The 23,748-nt window shown below is 38.1% G+C and overlaps 1 protein-coding gene across 1 annotated transcript in view; it reads right to left on the bottom strand.

Moving 5' to 3' along the window:
- LOC109429947 (homeobox protein Nkx-2.4) overlaps positions 1-23,748 on the bottom strand; it is a 241,495-nt gene that overhangs the window by 110,800 nt on the left and 106,947 nt on the right. The window contains exon 3 of the mRNA XM_029856898.2: positions 15,266-15,420. Coding sequence (XP_029712758.1) covers positions 15,266-15,420 — 155 coding nt within the window. The remainder of the gene's footprint in view (positions 1-15,265; positions 15,421-23,748) is intronic.

Here is a 23,748-nt window from a genome sequence, read left to right as displayed (position 1 = left end):
TTGCTTCGTTTTAATTTTAAGTGGATGTCACCCTCTTCGGCTTTGCTTGCCGGTTGCGACGAATGCGCGTGAACAAACGTGCTTTGCTAGTTGCTGAAAGTGCCAACAGAGGATGTCGGATTCTTCGGAAATTTGGCGTTGTTTGTGACATTTCAATATTTATGTCGTTGAAATATGGTTCAGTGAAGCTGTTGGGCATCAGATACTAAACCTTAAACAGAGAACTAATCCAACAATAACATTAGCTATTCAAAACATGAGAAGACAAAAAGGTGGAAAATCAGAGAATAGGAAAAAAAAACAAAAAAAAACTTAAAAAAAATTGCAAATAATTTAAAAAAAAAAAAAAACAAAAAATTAAAGACAATAGAAGGAATGAGAAAGACCAAAAGAATAAGGAAGATAAAAGGATAAAACTTATAGCTAGGACTACATTACAGAATCACAATAACACACTGAGGAAGCAATGCACTGTCCTAATGCATCTAGGCATTAAAAATATCTGCAACGCAGCAAAAATAGCACGTTGCGTAACTCAGGGGTAGACGTTGTTGGTTGGTACGATGAAATTCAAACAGACACGCCAACCACCGACCGACGGTGACGGCGTGAGCTGAGCTCTTAGCTAATGATGTTGATATTGAATGATCAAACCACCTTGCAAGCGCATCGGTATACCTACTTTAGCAGCAAGGCTCTCTAGGCACCGCACTGGCAGCACGAACACCAAGTGTGAGCACGCTTCCCCATCACGACCAAATCCAGCAAATCTGTTTACCCGCAAACGACAATCAATATTCGCTGATTTGACTATCGCATTGCATTCCGCCGTATTGTTTTTGGATCCCCAATAGCAATTTATTGAAAAACAAATCTCCAACAGGGTGTCCGTGTGCCGCGCGGTCGACGAGGATGACGACGGAATCACAACGTAAACCGGTAGTGGAATCGTCTCGTGGCGGTGGTGGTTGTCGTCGTCAGCTTGGGGACAGAAATTCAGCTCAAATATTTAACGACTGCCAGTGTTTGGAAAACGAACATGAAACATGCATAAAAGTATTTACAAATATACTGAGCAAGAGCAGCCCAACCAGCAACGCAACGAACGGTGTGGCAGCAGCCAACGAAATGCTTGATCCCGGAGCTCGTTTTCCTGGGACCTCTCCTATGCTACCACCACTGACTGGCTGGCTGGTTGCTGCCGAGTTGGGTTGGTTTGTACAAACACAACTAGCAACGTGGAAGTAGGGGTACTTTGAATCTCGAAGACAGCTACAGTAGTCATCTTCGGCAGCGCAGCATTGCAGCAAGGCGCAAACAGCAATGAGAAAGGTAAGGAGAAACAACAGAAATTGGGGAAAAAGTTGTCCAAATATTTGTTTAAGAAGATTCGTTCTTCGTTTTTTTTTCTCCATCGTTGTATCCCTATTGTATTGTGAATTTTTGGGTGTCTTGCTCCGACGGTGAGTGGAACTCAGTGAGGCAGGTAGAATAAGCATCTAAACCTCAACATGACCGATTCAATATTTCAGTGATATATTTATTATATTAGACAAATTCTACCGTGACGTTACAACGTTTTGACGCCTTTTCTGTAGATTTCCCACTATAACTCAAAAATCCGGCCGTAGAGCTTCAAATATTTTTGCGTATTCGGATTCCTTGTAAAATTCCAATAAGTTTAATCTGTTTAACAGTTAGTTTTCAATGGAAAAGTATGTTAAAATGGGAATTAGTAGCGTGACGTTACAACGTTGAGGGTTTACGGTCGAATTTACAAGTTATGTGGAAAATCTGACAGAAAAGGCTCCAAAACGTTGTAACGTCACGGTAGAATCGCTACCGACACTACGCAGCTATCTAGCCTGATCGGGAAAAGAAGTTAATATTGATGATTAACTTCTAAATGAGCCCGAACAGCCCGAATAGGAATGATTAGTTCGATACCTGTTTGAGAGAGCTTCAAAAGACCTCTCCCTCTTATTCTTATTCTTCTTCTTATTCTTATTCTTCTTCTTATTCTTCTTCTTATTCTTCTTATTCTTCTTATTCTTCTTCTTATTCTTCTTATTCTTCTTCTTCTTCTTCTTCTTCTTCTTCTTCTTCTTCTTCTTCTTCTTCTTCTTCTTCTTCTTCTTCTTCTTCTTCTTCTTCTTCTTCTTCTTCTTCTTGTTCTTCTTCTATTTATTCTTCTTCTTCTTCTTCTTCTTCTTCTTCTTCTTCTTCGTCTTCTTCTCCTTCTTCATCTTCTTCTTCCTCCCCATCTTCCTGTTCTTCCAATTTTTCTTCCTTTTTATCTTGTTCCTTTTCTTCTTGTTTTTCTTCATCTTCTTGTTGTAACGTCCCCACTAATATAAAGCCTGCTTATCAGCTACCTTTGCCAAAGGAGCGTAAATAAATGACGTAGCTCTGAGATAAATATGGATTGCTGTGCCAACCCTTCCAGCTTTACGGTAGCTGGGCAATCAGTGGAGAATGTTGAAAGCTTCCAATATCTTGGTAGCCAAATGACGGCCAATGGCGGCACCAAGATCGACGACATAGGTGCACGGATCAAGAAGGCGAGGGCTGCTTTTGCGAGTTTAAGAAATGTATGGAAAAACAAACAGATTAGTCGACGCACCAAAAACCGAATTTTCAACTCAAACGTGAAACCTGTGCTGCTATACGCCAGTGAAACCTGGTGTGTATCAGTGAAGAACACTCAACGGCTGCAGGACTTCATCAGTAAATGCCTGCGGTATATAATTCGTGCATGGTGGCCTCACAATTGGATCTCCAACGTGGAGCTCCACCGTAGTCGACGTCACCAAAAACCGAAAAAGAACTCCTGGAATACTCTCAGAAGCAACTCATGGGGGGGTTTCCTGCAGAGGTCTCGGAATGAATATCTGAGTGAATTTCTGAAAGAATTCATGAAGGAAACCAAGAGGGAACTCCTGGAGGAATCCCGAAAGGAACTTCTTTAGGAAACTCAGAAAGAAGTTCTAATGGAATCTAAAAAAAAAAATCTGGTTGAAATCTCTGATGTCCTAAGAAACTGTTGGTGGAAGAGAGAAAAAACACTGGAAGAACTCCTGAAGAAAACCATGGATAAGCAGGAGGAATTTAAAAGTCGTTTGAAAAATCTACGCCATTTGTGATCGCTCCATGACCAGTTTGCATGTGTATGTCATGTGACAGGCACGAGGATATTTACTCTATTAACTCCTAAACTACCAAGGGTCCAAAAAACGTCGGAAGTCCAACTTTGACAAGGCATTTCTCGGCCGTTTTTCAACCGATTTCAAGACTTTTTTTTGCGATGGAACCGGACAGGTTTCAAGATCATCGTCCATTTAAAAAAATATAAAATAGATGCGTCTACCCAAAGTTATTAAGCAAAAGGCACTTCCTAGTTTTTTTGGGAGCCCATTTTTTGCGCACATTGATCAATAAAACAAAATTTAAAGCGATGACATACGGTTTTTTCGACTCTAAATCATGCGTACAGCTGGAGTGAACATGTTTATGCAAAATAAGTGATTTTTCAGTACACTGATAATTTACTTTACTTAAAAACTGCTAAAATACCCTATTTTTCACATAAAATAAGCAATAAATCAAAATTCAAAGCGATGACACATAGTTTTTTTGGTCTTAAACTGTTCGTAGGATTGTACTCGACATTTTTGATGAACAATGAAAATGTTCTAATTACACTCTTATTTTGTTTTACCCGGCTTAACTACGAAAATTCCATACTTTTCACACAAGGTAGTCAACAAAACTAAATTTAAAACGATAACATGTAATTTTTTAGCCTTGAAATGTTCGTAGCAGTTTGGGGGACATACTTGAAGAATAATAGTGATGTTTTTATCACACTCAAATTTTGATTCACTCAAAAATCAACGAAAGTACCACATTTTTCACGCAAAGCGCTTAACAAAAATAATGACTTACAATGCAAAGTAGTTTTTCACCATTAAATTATTCGTGAAAGCGTACTGGACGTTCTTGATGAGTAATAGTGACGTTTCCATGACACACTTAATTTATTTTACTCAAAAAGCTACAAAAATATTATAATTCTTATACAAAACAGTCGATAAAACAAAATTTAAAGCCATAACATGTAGTTGTATGGCCTTAAATTTTCCGTTACAATTGACTGGACCTGTTTTTGATAAAATGTTGATGTTTACATTACACTAATATTTTGTTTTATAAAAAAATGTACGAAAATATCACAAAAAAACGAATAAGCCAAAATTTAAAGCAATGATATGTAGTTTTTCAACTTTGAATGCATCGTAGTAGTTTAGTGGATTTATTTGAACAACCTTAGGGATGTTTTTATTACACTCATATTTTATATCACTCAAAATACTAGGAAAATACCACATTTTGCACACAAAGTAGTCATCAAATAAATATTGGAGTCAATGCATTATAGTTTTTTTTGCCATGAAATTATTTGTAAAAAAGTACTAGACTTGTTTGATAAACAATAGAGATCTTTCAATTACACTCGTTGTTTTCTAAATTTGCTTATAAAACATCAAAAACAACTCAAATAAAGAGAACTTACTATGCGCAGCATATAGTCACATGTTGATGTACCGTAAAAACAAATTTTTACACAGATAATTATTTTTGATAGCTAAAAGCACTGAGATTTTCACTCAGGTGGAGTACTGACTCAATTTGTTATTTATAATTTTATGAAATTCTTCATGTTGTGATATAATAAATTAACCTAACATGTTCCATACAGCTTTTCCCATCATGCTGATACTCTTTGCGTTTCAATCTGTAATATTTTTTGGGATTTAATATGTTTGTCAGAGCACTATCAAAGTTTCCCCAAAATGAAAATGTGATTCTCGCTCACATGAAAAAATAATATTGATCACCCAAGACAATTAAAACTGTCCAATCCTTACATTGCAATTATAACTGAGACACCAGTACTTGTTTTAAAATTATTAAATCAGGAACAATACAATTTGTCGTGGGTTCTTTTCGAAAATGTTTCAAAAATATTCCAGAGATTCCTTCAGGGATATTTTCAAAAACATCAAGGATTCATGCGGAATTTATTTGGTGGTTCTATTTCTCGAGGAATTCTTTTAGAAAACTTTTGAAATGTTTCCGTCTATTATTCCTTTGGGTTTTCATCAGAATTTCCTCTAGCGATTGCTTGATAAATTTCTGCAAGGACTCATTTAGAATATCATCATATTTTTTCAGGTATCTGGAGCATTTTCGAAGTTTTTTTCTGGCTTTCTCCAGTTCTCTCAAGTTTCCATCCTAGTTCCCATGCAAAGTGTTTTTCTTTTATTTGCTCCCATTAATAGTTCCTTCCGTGGTTTTTTCGATATTTTTAGAGATTTCCAATAATTACTTCTGGAATTTCTGCCAAAGAGTTTTCCGATATTTCTCCTGAATTCCTTCGCTGGTTTTCATCCGGAGTTTCTCCCGGGATTTCTCTAGAGATTTTCAGAGTTCTTTCATGAAGTTTCTTAATATTTCCTACCAGAGCTTTTTCCGAGATTTCCCAGTTCTTCTCAGGATTTTTTCCGAAGTTTTCCTCGCGTTCCTCATTGCATATTTTCTCGCAAAAATCACGTGGATTCATTCTGACATGTCTCCGGTTATTTACAACATTGAATTTTGTTGGTTATCTCAGGCAGGAAGTTTTCCGAAAAACACTTCTAGAAAAGTACAGTACTGGACGTATTGACCGATTTTCATACAAAATGCTTAAGTTTGGAGCTCTGTATTTCAGCTTCTAGAGCACAAACTCCGAGAGTAATCTCAGGTGAAACTTAAAAAAAAAACTCTCGCAAGAACCTGTATAAAATATCCCGGATGTAACTTCTGTAGAAATCCGGGGAGAAACTCCAGAAAAAAATCATTGAAATTTCTTAAAACTTCGGGAGAAATCCCAGAAGCAATTCCTTCAGAAAACTCGTGAAAAACTCCTTTAAAATCCGGGAGGAGCCTCAGTTGAAATCCCAGCAATAGTTTCAGTAAAAACCTTATAAATCCCGGAAAAATCTTATGGAGAAGTACCAAGAGGAATACCGGAAGAAATCGCGGAAAACCTTCAAGAGAAATTCCGAGAGAAACTCTAAGAGAAATTCTACGACAACACGAAAATTTGTTTGGGCAAAACGCAGGAGGAAAAATCCAACGAGCGACTCTGAGAGCAAACATGAAGGAATCCCAAGAAACAGGAATGAAAGAAGGCTGAAAATCTCTCTAATAAAGACACATAACCTAACCTTAACTTTGGAAACCAGTTAAGTTCGTAACTTTTTTTTTTCATTTTCACGGGATTTCCGTTTATTTTTTGGTGATTGCTACTGCATGTTCAGGAGACGCAAATCGACTCAAATAAAAACAAATAAAAAAATCCCTGGTGAATTTTCGGTTTGCCTTGTATTTTTTTCAGGTAGTAGATAACCTGAAACTGGTACAAAAAAGTCAGTGAAAGAAATCTGCATGTGTTTGTTTTGAAATTTGGCTATTCTGTGTGAAAAATATGGCACATTCGTGATTTTTTAGTAAAACAAAACGTGGATGTGATGTGAGCATCAATGTCTAGTACATTCCAACGTAAAATTCTAAGACTAACAACTACATGTCATTGCTTTAAATTTTGTTTTACTGACTATTTTGTAAGAAAATTATGGTATTTTAAAAACTTGTTTGGTAAAATGAATTAAAAGTGTCATGAAGGCGGTATTCTTGTTCAACGTTCATCATTTCATGAAAAAAATCAAGCCAAAATACCAGAATGCATTGCCTTATATGTATTTTTATTTGTTGACTAATTTGTGTGCAAAATGTGGTATTTTCCTAGTATTCCGAGTGAAATAAAATATGAGTGTAATAAAAAATTCAATAGGATCGTTCAAATAAATCCACTAAACTACTACGATAAATTCAAAGTTGAAAAACTACATATCATTATTTTAAATTTTGGCTTATTCGCTTTTTTGTGATATTTTCGTACATTTTTTTATAAAACAAAATATTAGTGTAATGTAAACATCAACATTTTATCAAAAACAGGTCCAGTCAATTGTAACGGAAAATTTAAGGCCATACAACTACATGTTATGGCTTTAAATTTTGTTTTATCGACTGTTTTGTATAAGAATTATAATATTTTTGTAGCTTTTTGAGTAAAATAAATTAAGTGTGTCATGGAAACGTCACTATTACTCATCAAGAACGTCCAGTACGCTTTCACGAATAATTTAATGGTGAAAAACTACTTTGCATTGTAAGTCATTATTTTTGTTAAGCGCTTTGCGTGAAAAATGTGGTACTTTCGTTGATTTTTGAGTGAATCAATATTTGAGTGTGATAAAAACATCACTATTATTCTTCAAGTATGTCCCCCAAACTGCTACGAACATTTCAAGGCTAAAAAATTACATGTTATCGTTTTAAATTTAGTTTTGTTGACTACCTTGTGTGAAAAGTATGGAATTTTCGTAGTTAAGCCGGGTAAAACAAAATAAGAGTGTAATTAGAACATTTTCATTGTTCATCAAAAATGTCGAGTACAATCCTACGAACAGTTTAAGACCAAAAAAACTATGTCATCGCTTTGAATTTTGATTTATTGCTTATTTTATGTGAAAAATAGGGTATTTTAGCAGTTTTTTAAGTAAAGTAAATTATCAGTGTACTGGAAAATCACTAATTTTGCATAAACATGTTCACTCCAGCTGTACGCATGATTTAGAGTCGAAAAAACCATATGTCATCGCTTTAAATTTTGTTTTATTGATCAATGTGCGCAAAAAATGCGCTCCCAAAAAAACTAGGAAGTGCCTTTTGCTTAATAACTTTGGGTAGACGCATCTATTTTATATTTTTTTAAATGGACGATGATCTTGAAACCTGTCCGATTCCATCGCAAAAAAAAGTTTTGAAATCGGTTGAAAAACGGCCGAGAAATGCCTTGTCAAAGTTGGACTTCCGACTTTTTTTGGACCCTTGGTAGTTCGCGGGAGTTTTCACCCCCTCGGTAGTTTAAGTGTTAAGTAAGTCAAGGAAATTTCACCAAAGTGTACCGAAAGGCTACAAGCTCACTCAAAAAACGAATTTTTGGTTCACAGAGTCCATATACCAACCAACTCAGTTCGACGAATTGAGATGATGTCTGTATGTGAGTATGAATGTTTGTATGTATGTGTGTTAGGGTGGCTCAAGTTTGTAGGGAAAAAACACACGTCAAAAGTTTGATGGGCCCTCTTCTCATCTCGTTTTATATGATGCCACGATGCTCTGGTCAAATTTTCAGCTCTATCGATTGACATTTGGGCGGCGCTTAACTCGTTTGTATGGCAGTTTATGTCGTTTTTTTGCATTTTTCTCTTGAGAGGCTCTATTTTTTCTTAAACCACGTGATCTGTTATATAGAATTATAGCCAAAGATATAAGTAACATCTTTTCTTACAAGCTTCAGATTACTTTGTGGTCTTCGACAAAGTTTTTCGGCACATATAAGGCTACAGTTCAGTCTAATTGGTTATGTGATTTAAGATAAAATAGAACCCCTCACGAGAACAATTGAGGCTTTCCACGAAGCAGCACGAAAAAAATCCATTTTTTTTTTAATTTTGCATTTTTGATTTGCATATAATTTTGCACAGCTGTTCTTATCAATATAAATAACCATTTTTTCATATTAAAACTTTTTATGGAGTCTCGACTAACTTTCAAATAGGGCCTATGAAAAAATGGAACACATGCAAATGAAAAATCATATCTCTGAAACTGCTTGTTTGATCGGAAAACTCTCTTCGGCAAAGTTGTAGATTAATATGTAAATGGTGGCTCTCAGAAAAATACACATTGAAAAATTTATTTAGTTTTTCTTCTAAAAAAACTGAATTTTGTTACTAGAAATAAAATATCTCAAAAAGCTTTTTTTTTACCTTCGTGATATTTTGTGAGAATAAAGTTCATTCTGTTAGCTACCATCTGTAGAAATTTCATAATGGTAAAAAAATGTACAAAAAAGTTAGGGCACTTTGAACATTTTCGGTTGTGTGTTTTTTAGAGTGTATGACGAATTCACGCAAACTCGCCGTAAAGGTTTGGCAAAACTGTCTCAGAATCCGATGAAATTTCTTAGGTTTAAAGACTATATATTTTAAAGCAAGATTGCATACGTTGTTTTTTTATTTATCTAGACTAATATTTGAAAACATATTTCTGTATTAAATTCAATATTTTCCGTAATTGCGTGTTTGGCGAATCTCAAATACCCTTTCAAACTTTTGTTACCGTGGCTCTATCGCACATCCCAAGTAACAATCAACATGCCTTGAAGGTTTATTCATGTTTTATCCTGGTTTTATACGAGCATGTCAAAAAGCTAGTTGTTCTAAACTAGTTTTATGTGGTATTTTTTTACTTTGAACCTTGTGCGTTCCATAAAACTATCATATAACTTCTGCTATAAACATCTTCAGTTATAGACTTGCAAGTAGACATGAATTGGTTTTATCACTTATTATATACCATTTCAATAAAACTTGCATTTGCGGTTGTTGTCGGAGAGATTTTTTTGTAAACAAATACACAAAACTGTGAGGCAACGCATAAAACCAACAAAAGATTTCGTGGCCGTAACATAAACCAAAAAATGCTGTGGTAAAACCGCTAGTTCTATCATAAGCTCAGTTATGACCACCTCAGGAGGGTTAGCCCTATTGGAGGAATCATCAGGAACACAGAGTTTTATCAGAAAAATATGTCGCCTAGCCGGGATAATTTATGTAAGTTCAGAAAAATTATCACTCAATTTTATGATTTCACGTACAGCTTAAGTCAGATTAAACCATACAACACGTTTCCGTCATTTTATTTTGTCAGAAAAATTACATAATGTCTTTTAAACTCCGCTGTATTGAAAAACCTTCTTTGCAACCAATTCCACCGAGTAAATTAAATGCATCTAACTTCCAAATTATGCATAGTTTGTGTGGCGCACTTGGCTGGATAAACTACCAAGCATAATTTATTCTGACGATCGAACATTGAGAGTGAAAAATAATCAAAACAATTATTTGACAAGTCAGAAGATGGTTTTATTAAGAAGATTGATAAAACTATGATACAACCCGAAATCCTAATCCGGTTTGCATACGAAGTCCTGTAGACCCTAATAAGACTGGGCCAACTAGCCAGAACGTGGGCTTATTGAGGCATACAAGAACTCGAGGGCATTTTCAAGTCGGCATCAATGGTTTTATGTTTAGGATTTTTGAATCGCTAAAAAACTTTGATAAAATTAAAATTGTTACTTGGGATGTAATTTGAATAATATTCGAATGGATGCTTTTAGCTGCCAAGTATTTGCTAAACACGATTTCATCATCAAAAATTTTATAAATATTCAAATTTATACATAAAATTTCACTTTTCCGGAAGTAATCACTTTTTTAGTATGAAAAGTGCATACTTTAAGGCGTTTTCATAAAATTTATTAAGTTTCAAACTTGAATAATTAAAAATTGAGAAAACTTGTTAAAGTTTTGCGTAGCATTTCGCATTCTGGGTGGTTAATTCAGGTGGAAACAATATTTTTGGCACATGCAAAGGTATTTCATTTACTGATCAATTTCATCCCGAAAGCAAAATTATTGATTTTTTATTTTAAATGATATTTACCTATTGCAATAAAATGATTTGTAGTAAAAGTTTCAATCTCGCTGACTGATGAGAATCGTGGTCGTACTTGTTTTATTGCTTTGAGTTTGACTTTCTTTGGGTGATCGACTGTACGTTGGATGATATCTTTAATTGGCATTTCAGTCTAATTTGGTCAATCAAAAACAACTATATGTTTACTTAACCCGACGTTTCGGTCCTTATTGTACCTTTTTCAAAGATTCTGTAATGTTTGAGTTTGACCATATCACTCACTGCATTCGAAATCACGGTAGCATTAGTGGAAAATTTTTGACAGCTCCTCCCCTCTAAAGTATATTCTCCCATACCTAATAGAAGGCCCTTAGCAATATCATAAACTTACCCTAAAAGGCTACGTCTTTAATGGACGGTTCCTAACAACAAATACTTCATATCATCATTTTGCGTGTTTCTCTTCGGTAGAAAAAAAAAGTTTTTATCCAGGGCGTTTTTACAGATATTTTCATATATTAAATGGCAGCTATATTATCGCTCAATTAAAAATTATTAGCAATAAACTTGATCCAAAACGCCTAACACTTTGTATGGGTGAAGCAATAAAAAATCAGGTTTTTGTTGAATAACTGGAAATTCTAAGGATATTTTTCAATAGTTTTTTGTGCAGATGATAAAAAGAAGGAACATCTCTCTGTTGGTAAAGACTTTGAATGTTTTTAAATATTTTTTTTCTGTGAGATATTGGCTATTGCTAGTTTTTGCCGTTTCAGTGCGCGTTAATATTTTAGTCCTCCGAAATAGGATTAATTTAGATTCGCAAATGGGCATGTATTCCAAATTGACTTCAATTTATTTTGTAACTTTTTTTAACGTGATCGTTTTTTTTTTTCAATATTTCAATTTTTTGCTTGCAAGTTCATACAAATACCTTAAAGTCACACATACCACACTTTTTTGTAGGTCATGTTATTTTTAAGTTACATTGGTATAAAAAAATGGTCAAAAACTTAAGCCCTTTTCAAATATTAGTGTAGATAAACTTAACAAAAAAAAACAACAAAGTATGCAACGTTGCTTTAAAGTACATAGTCTTCATACCTACATAATTCCATTGAAATCTGAGAGGGTGCTGCCAACCCCAAAATCTAGTTTGCGGGAAATTCGTCATGCACTCTAAAAAAAATACGCAACCAAAAATGTTCAAAGTGCCATAACTTTTATGTACATTTTTTTACCACTATAAAAATTTTACAGATGACAGCTAACAGAATGAACTTTATTCTCACAAAAAAACACGAAGGTAAAAAAATAGTTTTTTGAGATATTTTATTTTTAGTAACAAAATTCAGTTTTTTCAGAAGAAAAACCAAATAAATTTTTCAATATATATTTTTCTGAGAGCCGCCATATATTATTCTACAACTTTGCTGAAGACACCTTTCCGATCGAACAAGCCGTTTGCGTGTTATAATTTTTTATTTGCTTGTGTTCCACTTTTTCATAGGCCCTATTTAAAAGTTAGTCGAGACAACATATGAAATTTTGGTATGAAAAAATGGTTTCTCACATAAAAAGGAAAACTATACAAAAATATCAAGTAGATTAAAAAACATCAATTAAAATGGATTTGTGCTGGTCCGTGGAAAGCCTCAACTTCAAATGAGTTCAGCACCGCCCAAATGTTAACGGATTGAGCTGAAAATTTGACCAGAACATCGTGACATCATATAGATCGAAATGAGAAGGGGGCCCATCGAACTTTTTGACATGTGGTATTTTGAGCCACGCTAAATTGTGTGTAGGGGGATTAGGGGCATAATGGACACCCGGGGCGAAATGGACACCCCTGTTTTTGCCGAAACCGTTGACTTTTATGTAAAACTTTTAATGCATAAGTGTAAAGGAACAAGTCATGGTTCTATTTCTCAAAAGTACCATATATTTTGCTCCAAAATAACCAAAATATCATTGAAATTGAAATATGTTTTTCATATGGTGAATACCTTATAATTTCGAAGCAGTATCAAATAAGGTATTACGAGTGTTGGAGGGTGTCCACCATAAAAAACAAGTGAAATGTTTCCTCACCTACATGTATACAAATATTTAGCAATGGATGAAGTATTTTATTTTTGATCACAATTTACTTAAAATAACAATTTTAATGTTGTAGTCTATTCGGGGCGAAATGAACACTGGCAAATACGAATGGATGTACGTGCATTGCATACTGTTAGGCGTTTTAGAAAGTTTGGAAAAAATCTATCCGATTATTTTAGCTTAAAATTTATTTAATTAACTTTGATGTTATGTAAACTCGTCTAAGATGGAGTATAATATCTGTGGTATTGGTCTCCGTAGGCAAATTACTCAACTGGTCGATGTAACCAAAGAATTAGCATAAAATATGCAGGGGTGTCCATTATGCCCCGATGGGTGTCCATTTCGCCCCGTACCTTTCCTGCCAGCCCTATAAAACACAGGTTTACAAATCATTATTTCTTCTAAATAAAGACATTCTACCTCCTGTAAATGATTGGAAGACGTAGGAAACAAGTTAAAGTTGTAAGTCAACTGATATTATGTTAAGTTTTACTCTGTTATACAGGCCTAACGTACTCATTTGCTTAGGGTGTCCATTATGCCCCTAATCCCCCTATTATATATGTCTGTCCCGCAACGTGGGTAGGTCACCTTAAAATGGTGCGTTGCGGTGTAAGATCTGCCACACCAAATTTAGATCTTGCTACCTGTGTTTCTGGCTTAAGTAATCAGACAGTTCTTTGCAAGATCTAAGTTTGGTGTACTTTTTATGTATGTGTTAGAATTGAATTTTTAAGCTCAATGATATTTTATTTCAGGAGGATTCAGGAGAATTCCATGTAAGAATAAATGCTCTCCAAAAATAATTAAAACATTTTACTTTTCAGATTACAAAAAGGTAAGAATGTTCTATCATATAATAAACAATCAAACATATACACATATATCATATCATATATTGGGAAAGGGAGGGACCATCAGGGCACCCGATTGAAGCGACTTGAACAGGCGCCTGGAACTCCCCCTCCTTGTTGCATGTCGTGGATTTAGGGCGGGCTCTTCGATGCCATCTATTGGGAGTATTCTGTAAATCGAGGTCTTGATTTTGCACTTGTTCGTGAGAACTTTTTTCGGGAAGGAGATTCTTTTCCCCTGACGCGGGTTTCGTGCAAATGTCTCTGCTTGCGGGTCCGCACATCCGTTTTTGGCCCTTCATACAGGAGAATGACTGACCACTAACAACAGCACAATCTTGACCAAATCGTTTTTAAGATTACTCAATTGCTATAGGCAGCTGCCTTGCTACAATAGATGGTAGAACAAAATCAAATAAAAAAAACATGTGTGTATTATATGTATATGTCTGTACTCAAGAAAGGTCACTTACTTTTAAAGCAATTCCCATTGGCCAAATTTAACGATTTCAGCGGATCGGTCGAGGCGTTTTGGAGTTATGGCCATTTTATCAATCAAATTAACCTCATAAGACGGCAAAACATTCAAAATAGCGGTTGTTTTATGGAATCTTGCAGTTTGTAAAAAAATCGAAGGTTGAAAGTGAAGATTAACCTTCTCATTTTTTCATTCGTGTTTGGCCACATTCATTGTCAGCTGAATGCCTCTCTTTTTTCATTCAATTCTCTTTCACGTTATTTTTGTTATCATGCATGCTCACTCTTAAAAAAAATACTTTTTTTTTATTTTTTATCGGTATTAACGAGATTTTTAGCCCTAGGCTAGTTCATCTCGGGACCCACGCTTTACTGCCCTTCCGAAGGAAGAACTCACATTTTGCGAGTTTGTCGGGAGTGGGATTCGATCCCAAGTCCTCGGCGTGATAGTCAAGTGCTCTAACCATCACACCAGGTCCGCTCAACAAAAAAAAAAGCATGTAGCGCATATTAGCTTTGTTTTCAATAGGATGGAAATGGGAGTACTTTGCTGGATTCCGGTTCCCTATATGATATCGATAAGGAGCAGGACATGCAGTCGAACGATCGGCCGAAATACGGATTTAAAAATTTCGAAACAATTGGATTCACCAAAGATCTCTTTTAGATTCGCTGTTCATCTCTCACATAACAACAAAACAGATGAACGTATTGTACGTTTTTTGTCGCTCTATGTATTCCCATCTGGATCTGCTAATCTACTTTACCCTCAGTACAAAAATACTTCCGATGGTACGCACCGGCACAAAAAAAAACCTTCAATCAAAATCAATGAGCCCGCATACTGCTGATGTCGGCAGGCTCGAGTGCCTACCGAGAAAACCTCTTCAAATCAGCCAAATTGACGTTTTCTTCCGTTCCGTTACGCCAACGGTACCGCGCGTCGCCATTGAAGCATCATCGTCTTCACCCCCCAACGCCACAATCATCGCTTCCTCACAGTTTCGTCATAAATCGGCAATAAAGTTCCCTTCCTCTCGTTACATTATCCGATCCGTATCATGAGGCATTAAGCGCCATAGCGCGAAGAAAGCGCTTACCCGTCGGATCTTAATCTAATTTCAGTAGGCGGTATCACCTTGATGGCTACTGAAGTAGGTACTAACCTGATGTTGCGTGAAGAGCACCCGCCGTTTCCGTCGCTGGGCCAGCGGGAACTGCATTGGTTTCGTGTCCGTCATACTACACGCCGCCAGGCTGCCCATGTTGGACATAGCATGCCCCATGGTGCCACCCGCCGAACCACCCATCAACCGGGATACTGAAAGAAAAGAGGAAAAAAAAAGAGATGTGGCATTAGTAAAGGGGCTGAAGGTGATGAGTTCGATTCCAGGTCGATCCGGGAACTTTTCGTGATGAAAATTTTCTTGTTTCCCTGGACATAGATTACCTGCGTGGCTACCACGCAAGTTACAAATGCAAATGAATCATTGGTAGAAAAATGCTCTCAGTTAATAACAGTTTCCACAGTTATTTGATTATAAGAAAATATAGAACTCATTTGATCAAACACCTGATTTTTTTACTCAAAACTTCTCCAAGTACCTAGCATAAGGCCTCCAGTTATCTGAATGACTTTGGATCGCTAATGCGCAGACGGTGGCTGCGATTCCCGGTCCGGTCGTGAAATTTACTCGATGTGTCATTGTGCTAGTAGGAACGTACAGTCAGAAAGAATAAGAAGAAGTTCATGGCCTGCTACTATGGTGGGTGGTTAGCTTTTCTAATGAATGTAACGGCAGGCAAGTGCACGCTAAAACTGCTCAGCACTAAAATGTGTAAGACCTACTCATAAGTGCATAATTTCCAGACCACACAAAAATGTGTGACAGTTACACATTCTCAAAAAACAGCTCGTACACTCGTCTAGATGTGAAATGTTGATTTTTTTTTTGTTTTCCAAGGTCACTAGTAATCCTAGCTAGATTGCTGTACAAAAAATTTCGCGAATTTATCGATTTTGCGGACACTGGAGCTGATTTTGTAAATGTGCAAGGGTTACACATTTTTAGTGTAGTCTGGAAATTATGCACTTTAGTGCTGAGCGGCGTTAGCGTGTGGCAACCTTATGAGATCATTCCAGTAACACACTTCTCACGGTTTTTCCTGGATCAAGTAGGTATAGGTACTCTCGGCTAGGCAACCTCCGGCACTTTAAAATGTCAACTTTCGAACTGGCAAGCTAGGTTTTAACCCTTATGTGGCCGACAGGGTACCCGGGTACCCAGCGCCCATTTGAAAAGCACGGTGTAGAAAAAAGCAAAAAATTTGTCGGACACATAACGGTTAACCATCCAACAAGGTACCTACGCTGAAGGGCAGGCATTTGCATTAGCTTTAGGTTAGGTTCATGGTAGGTATAGGCACATCCGCCATGTTTGCTTTGTCCGGCGGCAGAGCAGCAGCAACAGCAGCAGCTGACGTTATGGTGGAAATATTGCAAACGCAAATGTTACATAATTGTTGTCGCAGCAATCTGTGACGGGACGCGGCAGACATGTGCTAACTGCCGTCGACGGCTCCTAACCTGGGTAGTGGGTACAGATATGTAGATACCGGCAATACCAGCAGCCTACCCGTGTGCGACGAGGATTCGAAAAATTTGCATTATTATTTTTTCGAGTGTTTGGTAAACTCTGATTTTTATCGTACACGCTCGTTCGGCGTTTTCCGTTCCGCAGATTCTACTGCATAGGCAAGTATGTGAGAAATCATTCATGCATTCTCACGAGTCCAGTGCTGAAAAATTCATTTCATCATAACTAAATTCAACCACTAACAGCTCATTTTAGAAGCTGAACCTGAGAATATGGTATATGAAAAACTTGTGTGGCTAGACCAATTCTGTAAGAAAGTCACGAAAAAATTGCAATTTTTCGAATATTTAAGGTAAATGTCACGGACTAACTTCGAAAAATGCCAAATGATATTCACCGTGAATATCATTGGGATTTTTCGAAGGTAGTCCGTGACATATACCATATTCTCAGGTTCAGCTTCTAAAATGAGCTGAAGGTAATTGAATTTAGATACGACGAAATGAGTTTTTCAACACTGCTCACGACGGCCCTAACTGATCTAGCTGCTAACGGGAAGTGAACAAAACAAAAAAGCAGGGACAGATATAGGTAGGTGCATATAGGTATAATCTTATCTTCTATATAAGGGAGTGACATGAATTTCGCCTGAATGGAAATGTTTATTCATTCAAACAATCCTTCTTCTGATACTTTAAACATTTTTGCGGAAACATTAGGGAATGTTGATAACCCGCGTAGGAAAATGTTCGAAGGTTCAAAGCCCTACATCAGACGTGCCAGTAAAGGCAGGGTACTTGTGTAATTCAGATCCCATTTTAAGATCACTATAGCCTAGTGTTTGGAGTATAGCCTCTCCCCAGAAACTCCTATCCCGTCCTCTCTGTGGGACCGACAGGGCAGCAAACAACCTCAGCAATGATCGGTGTTGCTTCTGCAAACCTTTTAATCCAGGAGGAGTGGCTCGCAACAGCATCTGTTCCCCATATTAGGGGCGGCTGATCGACGTCCGAGTGCCAGGGAAGGACTCCAAGCTCAACTCAGAATTGCAACGCAAAATCAGCAACAGAATAATACGAACCGTGACCAACGGCAACGACCCCAGCGAACAAAAAGGACTTGCGATTAAAAACTCGGCACACGTGGAACTGCCGATCTCTCAACTTCATTGAGAGCACCCGCATACTCGCCGATCGCCTGATAAACCGTGGGTTCTCATCGCCGCGCTCGGGGAAGTGTATTGGACAGGATCCATGATGTGAACGTTTGGGATAATCATACCATCTACCACAACTACGACAATACACACGAGGTGAGAACAGCTTTCATCGTCATTTGCGATATGCAGAGGCGTGTGATTGGTTGATGGTCGATTGGTGAAAGAATATGCAACTTATGCATCAAGGGTTGATACTTTAACCTCAACTTGAACAACCCTTCTTATTTCGAAAGCACTGATGAAGACGAAGACACATTCTACGCGCAGCTCGCACCCGAGTACGACCACTGCCCAAGCCACGACGCTAAGACATTATTGAAGATCTAAATGCTTAGAAGGAGGAATTTGGACTGACATTGGATCGATTGAAAAGCTCACCGCCCAGCAACTGACGAACAAAAACTGCCTCCCTTTATCGGTACACCTGGAGATCGTCACAAGCTGAGAGCACCATCGAATACGTTGAACGGAGTCCTAAATACGTTCGGTTTGTCGAAGAATTTTGAGAGATTTTGGAAGACGCTGCGCAGGCGGTAATGCTGCAATTTGGGCAGAACGTGAAACGTTTCAAACGGAATCAGATGCAACAGACCAGCATCTTTGAGAGAAGAAAAACCCTGCCCTGAAAGGAGCAGTTAAAGTAAAGATAAATAAAAAATAGGAAGAGCAGGAAAAAAAAAAGAAGTTGAAGAAAATCTGAACATCCAACTAAATCCCATAACATTAACCCCAATCCCGCAGTCGTAACGCGTCTAAAACCCGACATTCCAGTATGTCCACAGAATTTTTATTATAAACCGAGCTTATGGTTTCGTTTGGAACTATTACCGGTAAGTAGAACCTACTTACCGTTTAGTAGTATGCACGCCCATACCTGTACCCGATACGACCATCAAGCGGTCCGACGAACCCAGGCTTTTTCCAGTGACTCTACGGGTCGCTGAAGCCTCGAGTCCGTCACCATACTCGAGGGGCACACGTGACTATGGGAAGGTCCACGAGAAGCTGCAACCAACGCAAGACAGAGAAAGGAGAAGAATCGTCCGCCCCTTGACCCAGGAAGAAGAGTGACCCAAGTAACCACGAAGCCGTATATAAGTGCATCAATTTTGCTATATATTTATATTTAAAATTGTGCATATAATGCTGCATTACTTTAAACACCTCATTGAAGCAATATTAAAGTCGAAAAGGGCCCCACTAAAATCAAATTAATGCCACATATTGCAGCACGTTGACAGCCATTGCTAAAGTAACATAAATGCATGTGCTGTACATATGCATTTACACATGCTAAATACGTGCAACACGAAAAACCAAAACAAAAATCTATTTTTAGCACCGCTTCATTATCGACGGTACTAATGCCCCCACACATGGATGTTTTAACCATTATTTTTTGTCGCCGGGTCGGGAGTCGAACCAGATTTGTTTATGACCGCTAGATGAGTTCCATACGCGCTGGCACCTTGGACCGTTTCTGCTGCAGTGAAAACAACAGATATTTCATTAACTAAAAGGAAACTGTTCTTCGGTCTCAGTCATTGCAGTAGAGGGCAAAACGACTATGTCATATGTAATAGAAACCCTGTAATCACATTCTGATAAATCACTGATAAATACATAATGCATTTTAGAAGATATTTAATCAATATAAGAAAATTAAAACACCCTTCGCACACTGCTCACATGCTAATTGAGGTTTCCATCATTATTGGCATGTGAATTGGCATGGCAAGAGAAAAGGTAATCTTTAAAAAGGTTTTTCTGAAAAAAGCCTTCGATCGGTGGTTCAAACGGGGATTAAGTTGGTCGGGAGTCAAAGCAGAAGTGTTGATGACCGCTAGAGTAAAGTTGTTCACTCTTCTTGATTTCATTTGTTTACCATTAGAGTCAAGCTTTTATAATTGTATGGTTAGAGCAACCTTTGCTAGTTTGTACATTGCATTTATTCAGTTTTTGCAGTGTTGAATTATTGAACTATCGTATATCAGCTTTTAATACACCCGAATGTGAAGAAAAATGTAATGCATCATTACATTGATAATGCCAATCTAAAGGATCATTGCATGACAAGTGTGGAGTTACTGCATTTCGCATTGCAAAGGTTGATAGTCAGTCTAATTCGTGCAATGATATAATGCTAGTGGTTACCTGGGGAACCAGCGGAGAGGCGAAATGAGCGACTGCGGTAGACCTGTGCGCCGCCGCGCCACGCCGCCGCCGCCGACACTTTTTGTCTCACGCCGACGCCGACCGAGGTATCGGCGGCGCGCCATACGCCGCTGTTTGTCACGCCGCCGAATTTCCTTTTTCACGCCGGTGATCAGTGCACGAATAAGTTTACATAAAGTTGAGATGAAAAAAAATCTCACGATCACTATCATAAAAGTTTGATTACAATAACTGATTCACACATTCACATCTCTCCAGAAGTTTTTCCTTCCAGAAGGATTCAGTGATGCCTCCAGGAGATCATCCTAGGATTCCTCCAGAAAATTCCACAGGGATGCCTCCAGGATGATTTTTTTTAGAAGATCTCTCAGGATCAGGATTTCAGATCTCGACAGAAGTAACTTCAGAAATTCATTTAGAGAATTCAAAGATGCCTCCTAGAGATACATCAGAGAATAGTCTGAGAGTTCCTTCATGGATTCCTTCAGAAGTTCCTTCAGGAGTTTCTTTGGGAACTAGTCCAGGAGTTTCCTCAGAGATTCCTCCAGGAGATCCTTCAGAAATTCCTGGAATTTGTTCAAGAATCCCTCCTGAAATTTCTTCGGAGATTCCTCTTGGAAATACTTCGGGATGCCTAGAGATTTTTTTTTCAGAGATTCTTTCAGGAGTTCTTTTAGGGATTAATCTACAAGTTCCTTCGGTGATCTCTCAGGGATCTCCCTAATAGCTTCAGGAGGATTCAGGGATGCCTCCAGGTGTTTATTAGGAATTACTTCAGAAGTTCCCTAAGCTATTTCAACGGGAGTTCGTTCATGTATCCTTCCAGAAGTCCCTTTAATGATTTTTTTAGGAGGATTCATAAATGCCACCTTAAGATCCATCAAGATTCCCGTGAGAAGTTTCTTCATTAGTTCCAGCAGGAGATCTTTAGAAATTAGTCTAGGAGTTCCTGCCGGGATTCCTTCTGAAGTACCTTTAGAAATACCAACAGGAGTTCTTTCCAGAAATCCCATCAGAGATTTCTCCAGGAGTTTCAGTGATTCTTGCAAATGTTTTTTCAGAGATCCCTCCTGAATTTCTTCAGGGACTCCTACAGAAGTTCCTTCAGAGAATCTTATACGAAGATCCAAGGGAATTCAGGAATTACCCCAGAAGTTTATTCAGGGATTCCTATATAAGAGTTCCTTCCAAGATTTCTTCAGGATTCCTTAGGGGATTTCACGAGAAGTTCCTTTAGGAATTCTTCCAGGGATCGCTCCTGGGGTTCCTTCAGATTTTAGGTTGAGATTGAGATTTTTCCAGGAAGACTCACGGATGCCTCCAGGAATTACATCAGAGATTTCTCCAGAAGCTCAATCAGAAATTCCTACAGGAGTTGCCTTAGGGAATCTTGTAGGAGTTTCTTCATTAATTCCCTTAGAGTTATAACTAGGCATATCTCTAGGATATTCTTGAGGGATCTTTCATGGATTTTCCACAAGAATTCCTCAAGGATTTCCTTCTGGAAATCTTTAGAGGAATTCTTAAGAGAATACCTCCTGTAAATCTTTCCCCCTACCCGGAAAGATCCGCTGAAAATCTTTCGAGGATCCCGCCTGGAAATCCTTTGAATATTCCTACCGGAATACTTTCGAGCATTTTCCTGAAATCCCTGCAAGGATTTCTCCTGCAATTTTTTCGGGGATTCCTCCTAGACTTCCTTCAGTGGTTCCCCTGGACTTCCTTCAAGGATTCCTCTTGGAATTCCTCCGGAAATTCGTCCTATATTTTTTTCGGGGTTTCCTCCTAGACTTACTTCGTGGATTCCTCCTGCAATTCTTTCGGGGATTCCTTCTAATATTCCGTCAAATTTCTTTGGTGATTCCTCTTAGAATTCCTTCGGAGATTCCACCTGGATTCCTTATGGAGTTCCTCCAGGGATTTTTCCTGCATTTCATTTAGGGATTCCTCTTGGACTTCTTTCGGTGATTCCTCCTTGAATTTATTCTGCAATGTCTCCTGGAATTCTTTCGGGTATTCCTCCTGGATATCCTTTATGGATTCCTCCTGAAATTTCTTCGGGGTTTCCTCCTGGTATTTCTTTTATGGTTTTTCTTAGAATTCCTTCTGGATTGGTTCAGGTATTCCTCATGGAATTCCTTCAGGAGCCTTTCTGAAATTCCTTAGGGTTTTTTTCTGGAATTGCTTCATTGATTTCTCCTAGAATTCCTTCGGGGATTCCTCCTGGACTTGCTATGGGGATTCATACTGAAAATCCTTCGAGTATTCCGCTTGGAAATGTTTCGGAAATTCCTCCCAGATTTTCTGCAGGCGCTACTCCTGGGATTTCTCCTGTAATTTCTTCGGGGATTTCTCCTGGAATTCCTTCAGGAGTTCTTCCAGGGATCCCTTCGGGTATCCTTCGGGCCTTCCTTCAGGGATTTCTCCTGGGCTTCCCTCGGGAAATCCTCCTGAAATTCCTTTAGGGATTCCTCCTGGATTTCATTCGATGATTCCTCCTTAAAACTCTTCGGGGATTCCTCCTAGAGTTCCTTCGAGGATTTTTCCTGGAATTGTTTCGGGAATTCCTCCGGAACATTCTTCGAGGAATCCGTCTGAAATTTCTTCGGGATTCCTCCTGAAATTTCTACGAGAATTTATCTTGGAACTTCTTCGGAGATTCTTGCTGGAATTCTTTCGGTTTTTCCCCGTGGAATTCCTGCGGGAATTCCTCCTAGAATTATATCAGGGGTTTCTCATGGAATTCCTATGAGGGTTCCTACGAGAATTCCACCTGGATATATTTCGATGATTCCTCCTAGAAATAGTTTGAGGATTTCTTCTCGAATTTAAAAAAAAAATCCGGTATTTCTTTGGGGACTCCTCCTGGGCTTGCTTCATCAAATCCATCTGGGATTTTTCGGGGATTCCTCTTGATATTCCGTCGTGGATTCCTCCCTGAATTCCTCCGGGATTTCCTTCTGGAATTTCTTTGGTGATTCCTCTTTGATTTCCTTCGGAGATTCTTCCTGAAATTCCTTCAAAAATTTCTCATGGAATTACTCCAGGATTCCTCATGGAATTCTTTTAGTATTTCCTTCTTCAATTTCTTCGGTGATTTCCCCTAGAATTGCTTCGGAATTTTTTCCTGGTATTCGACGATTCTTTCTTCTTGAATTTATTTGGAGATTCCTCCTGGACTTACTATGGGGATTCTTCTTAGAATTCCTCCGGGGTTCCACTTTGAGGAACCCACTTGTAATTCCTCCGAAGATTCCTCTCGGAATTCCTTCGGAGGTGCCCTCTTGGATTCCTGCAAGGATTTCTCCTGCAATTTTTTCGGGGATTCTTTCTGGACTTCCTTCGAGGGTTCCTCCTAAAATTCATTGCAAGGTTTCCTCCTGGAATTCCTTTGGTGATTCTTCCTAGAATTCCTTCGAGAAGTTCTCCTGAAATTCTATCGGGGATTTCTCTTGGAATTTCTTTGGAGATTCCTCCTATAGTAATTTCGGGGATTCCTCTTAAAATTCCTTCAGGGGTTTCTCTTGAGGGGCTCTTCCTTCGAGGATACTTCTTAAAATTCCTTAGGAATTCCCTCTTGGGATTCCTTTGGTGATTCCTCTTTGAATTTCTTCGGAGATTCCTCCTGGATTTCTTTCGAGGATCCTGATTCTGAAAT

This window comes from Aedes albopictus, chromosome 1 (assembly GCF_035046485.1).
Source record: "Aedes albopictus strain Foshan chromosome 1, AalbF5, whole genome shotgun sequence".
In the NCBI taxonomy this organism is placed as follows: Eukaryota; Metazoa; Arthropoda; class Insecta; order Diptera; family Culicidae; genus Aedes; species Aedes albopictus.
Note: the sequence above shows the minus strand (reverse complement) of the source record. Positions and strands in the feature narration are given on the sequence as shown.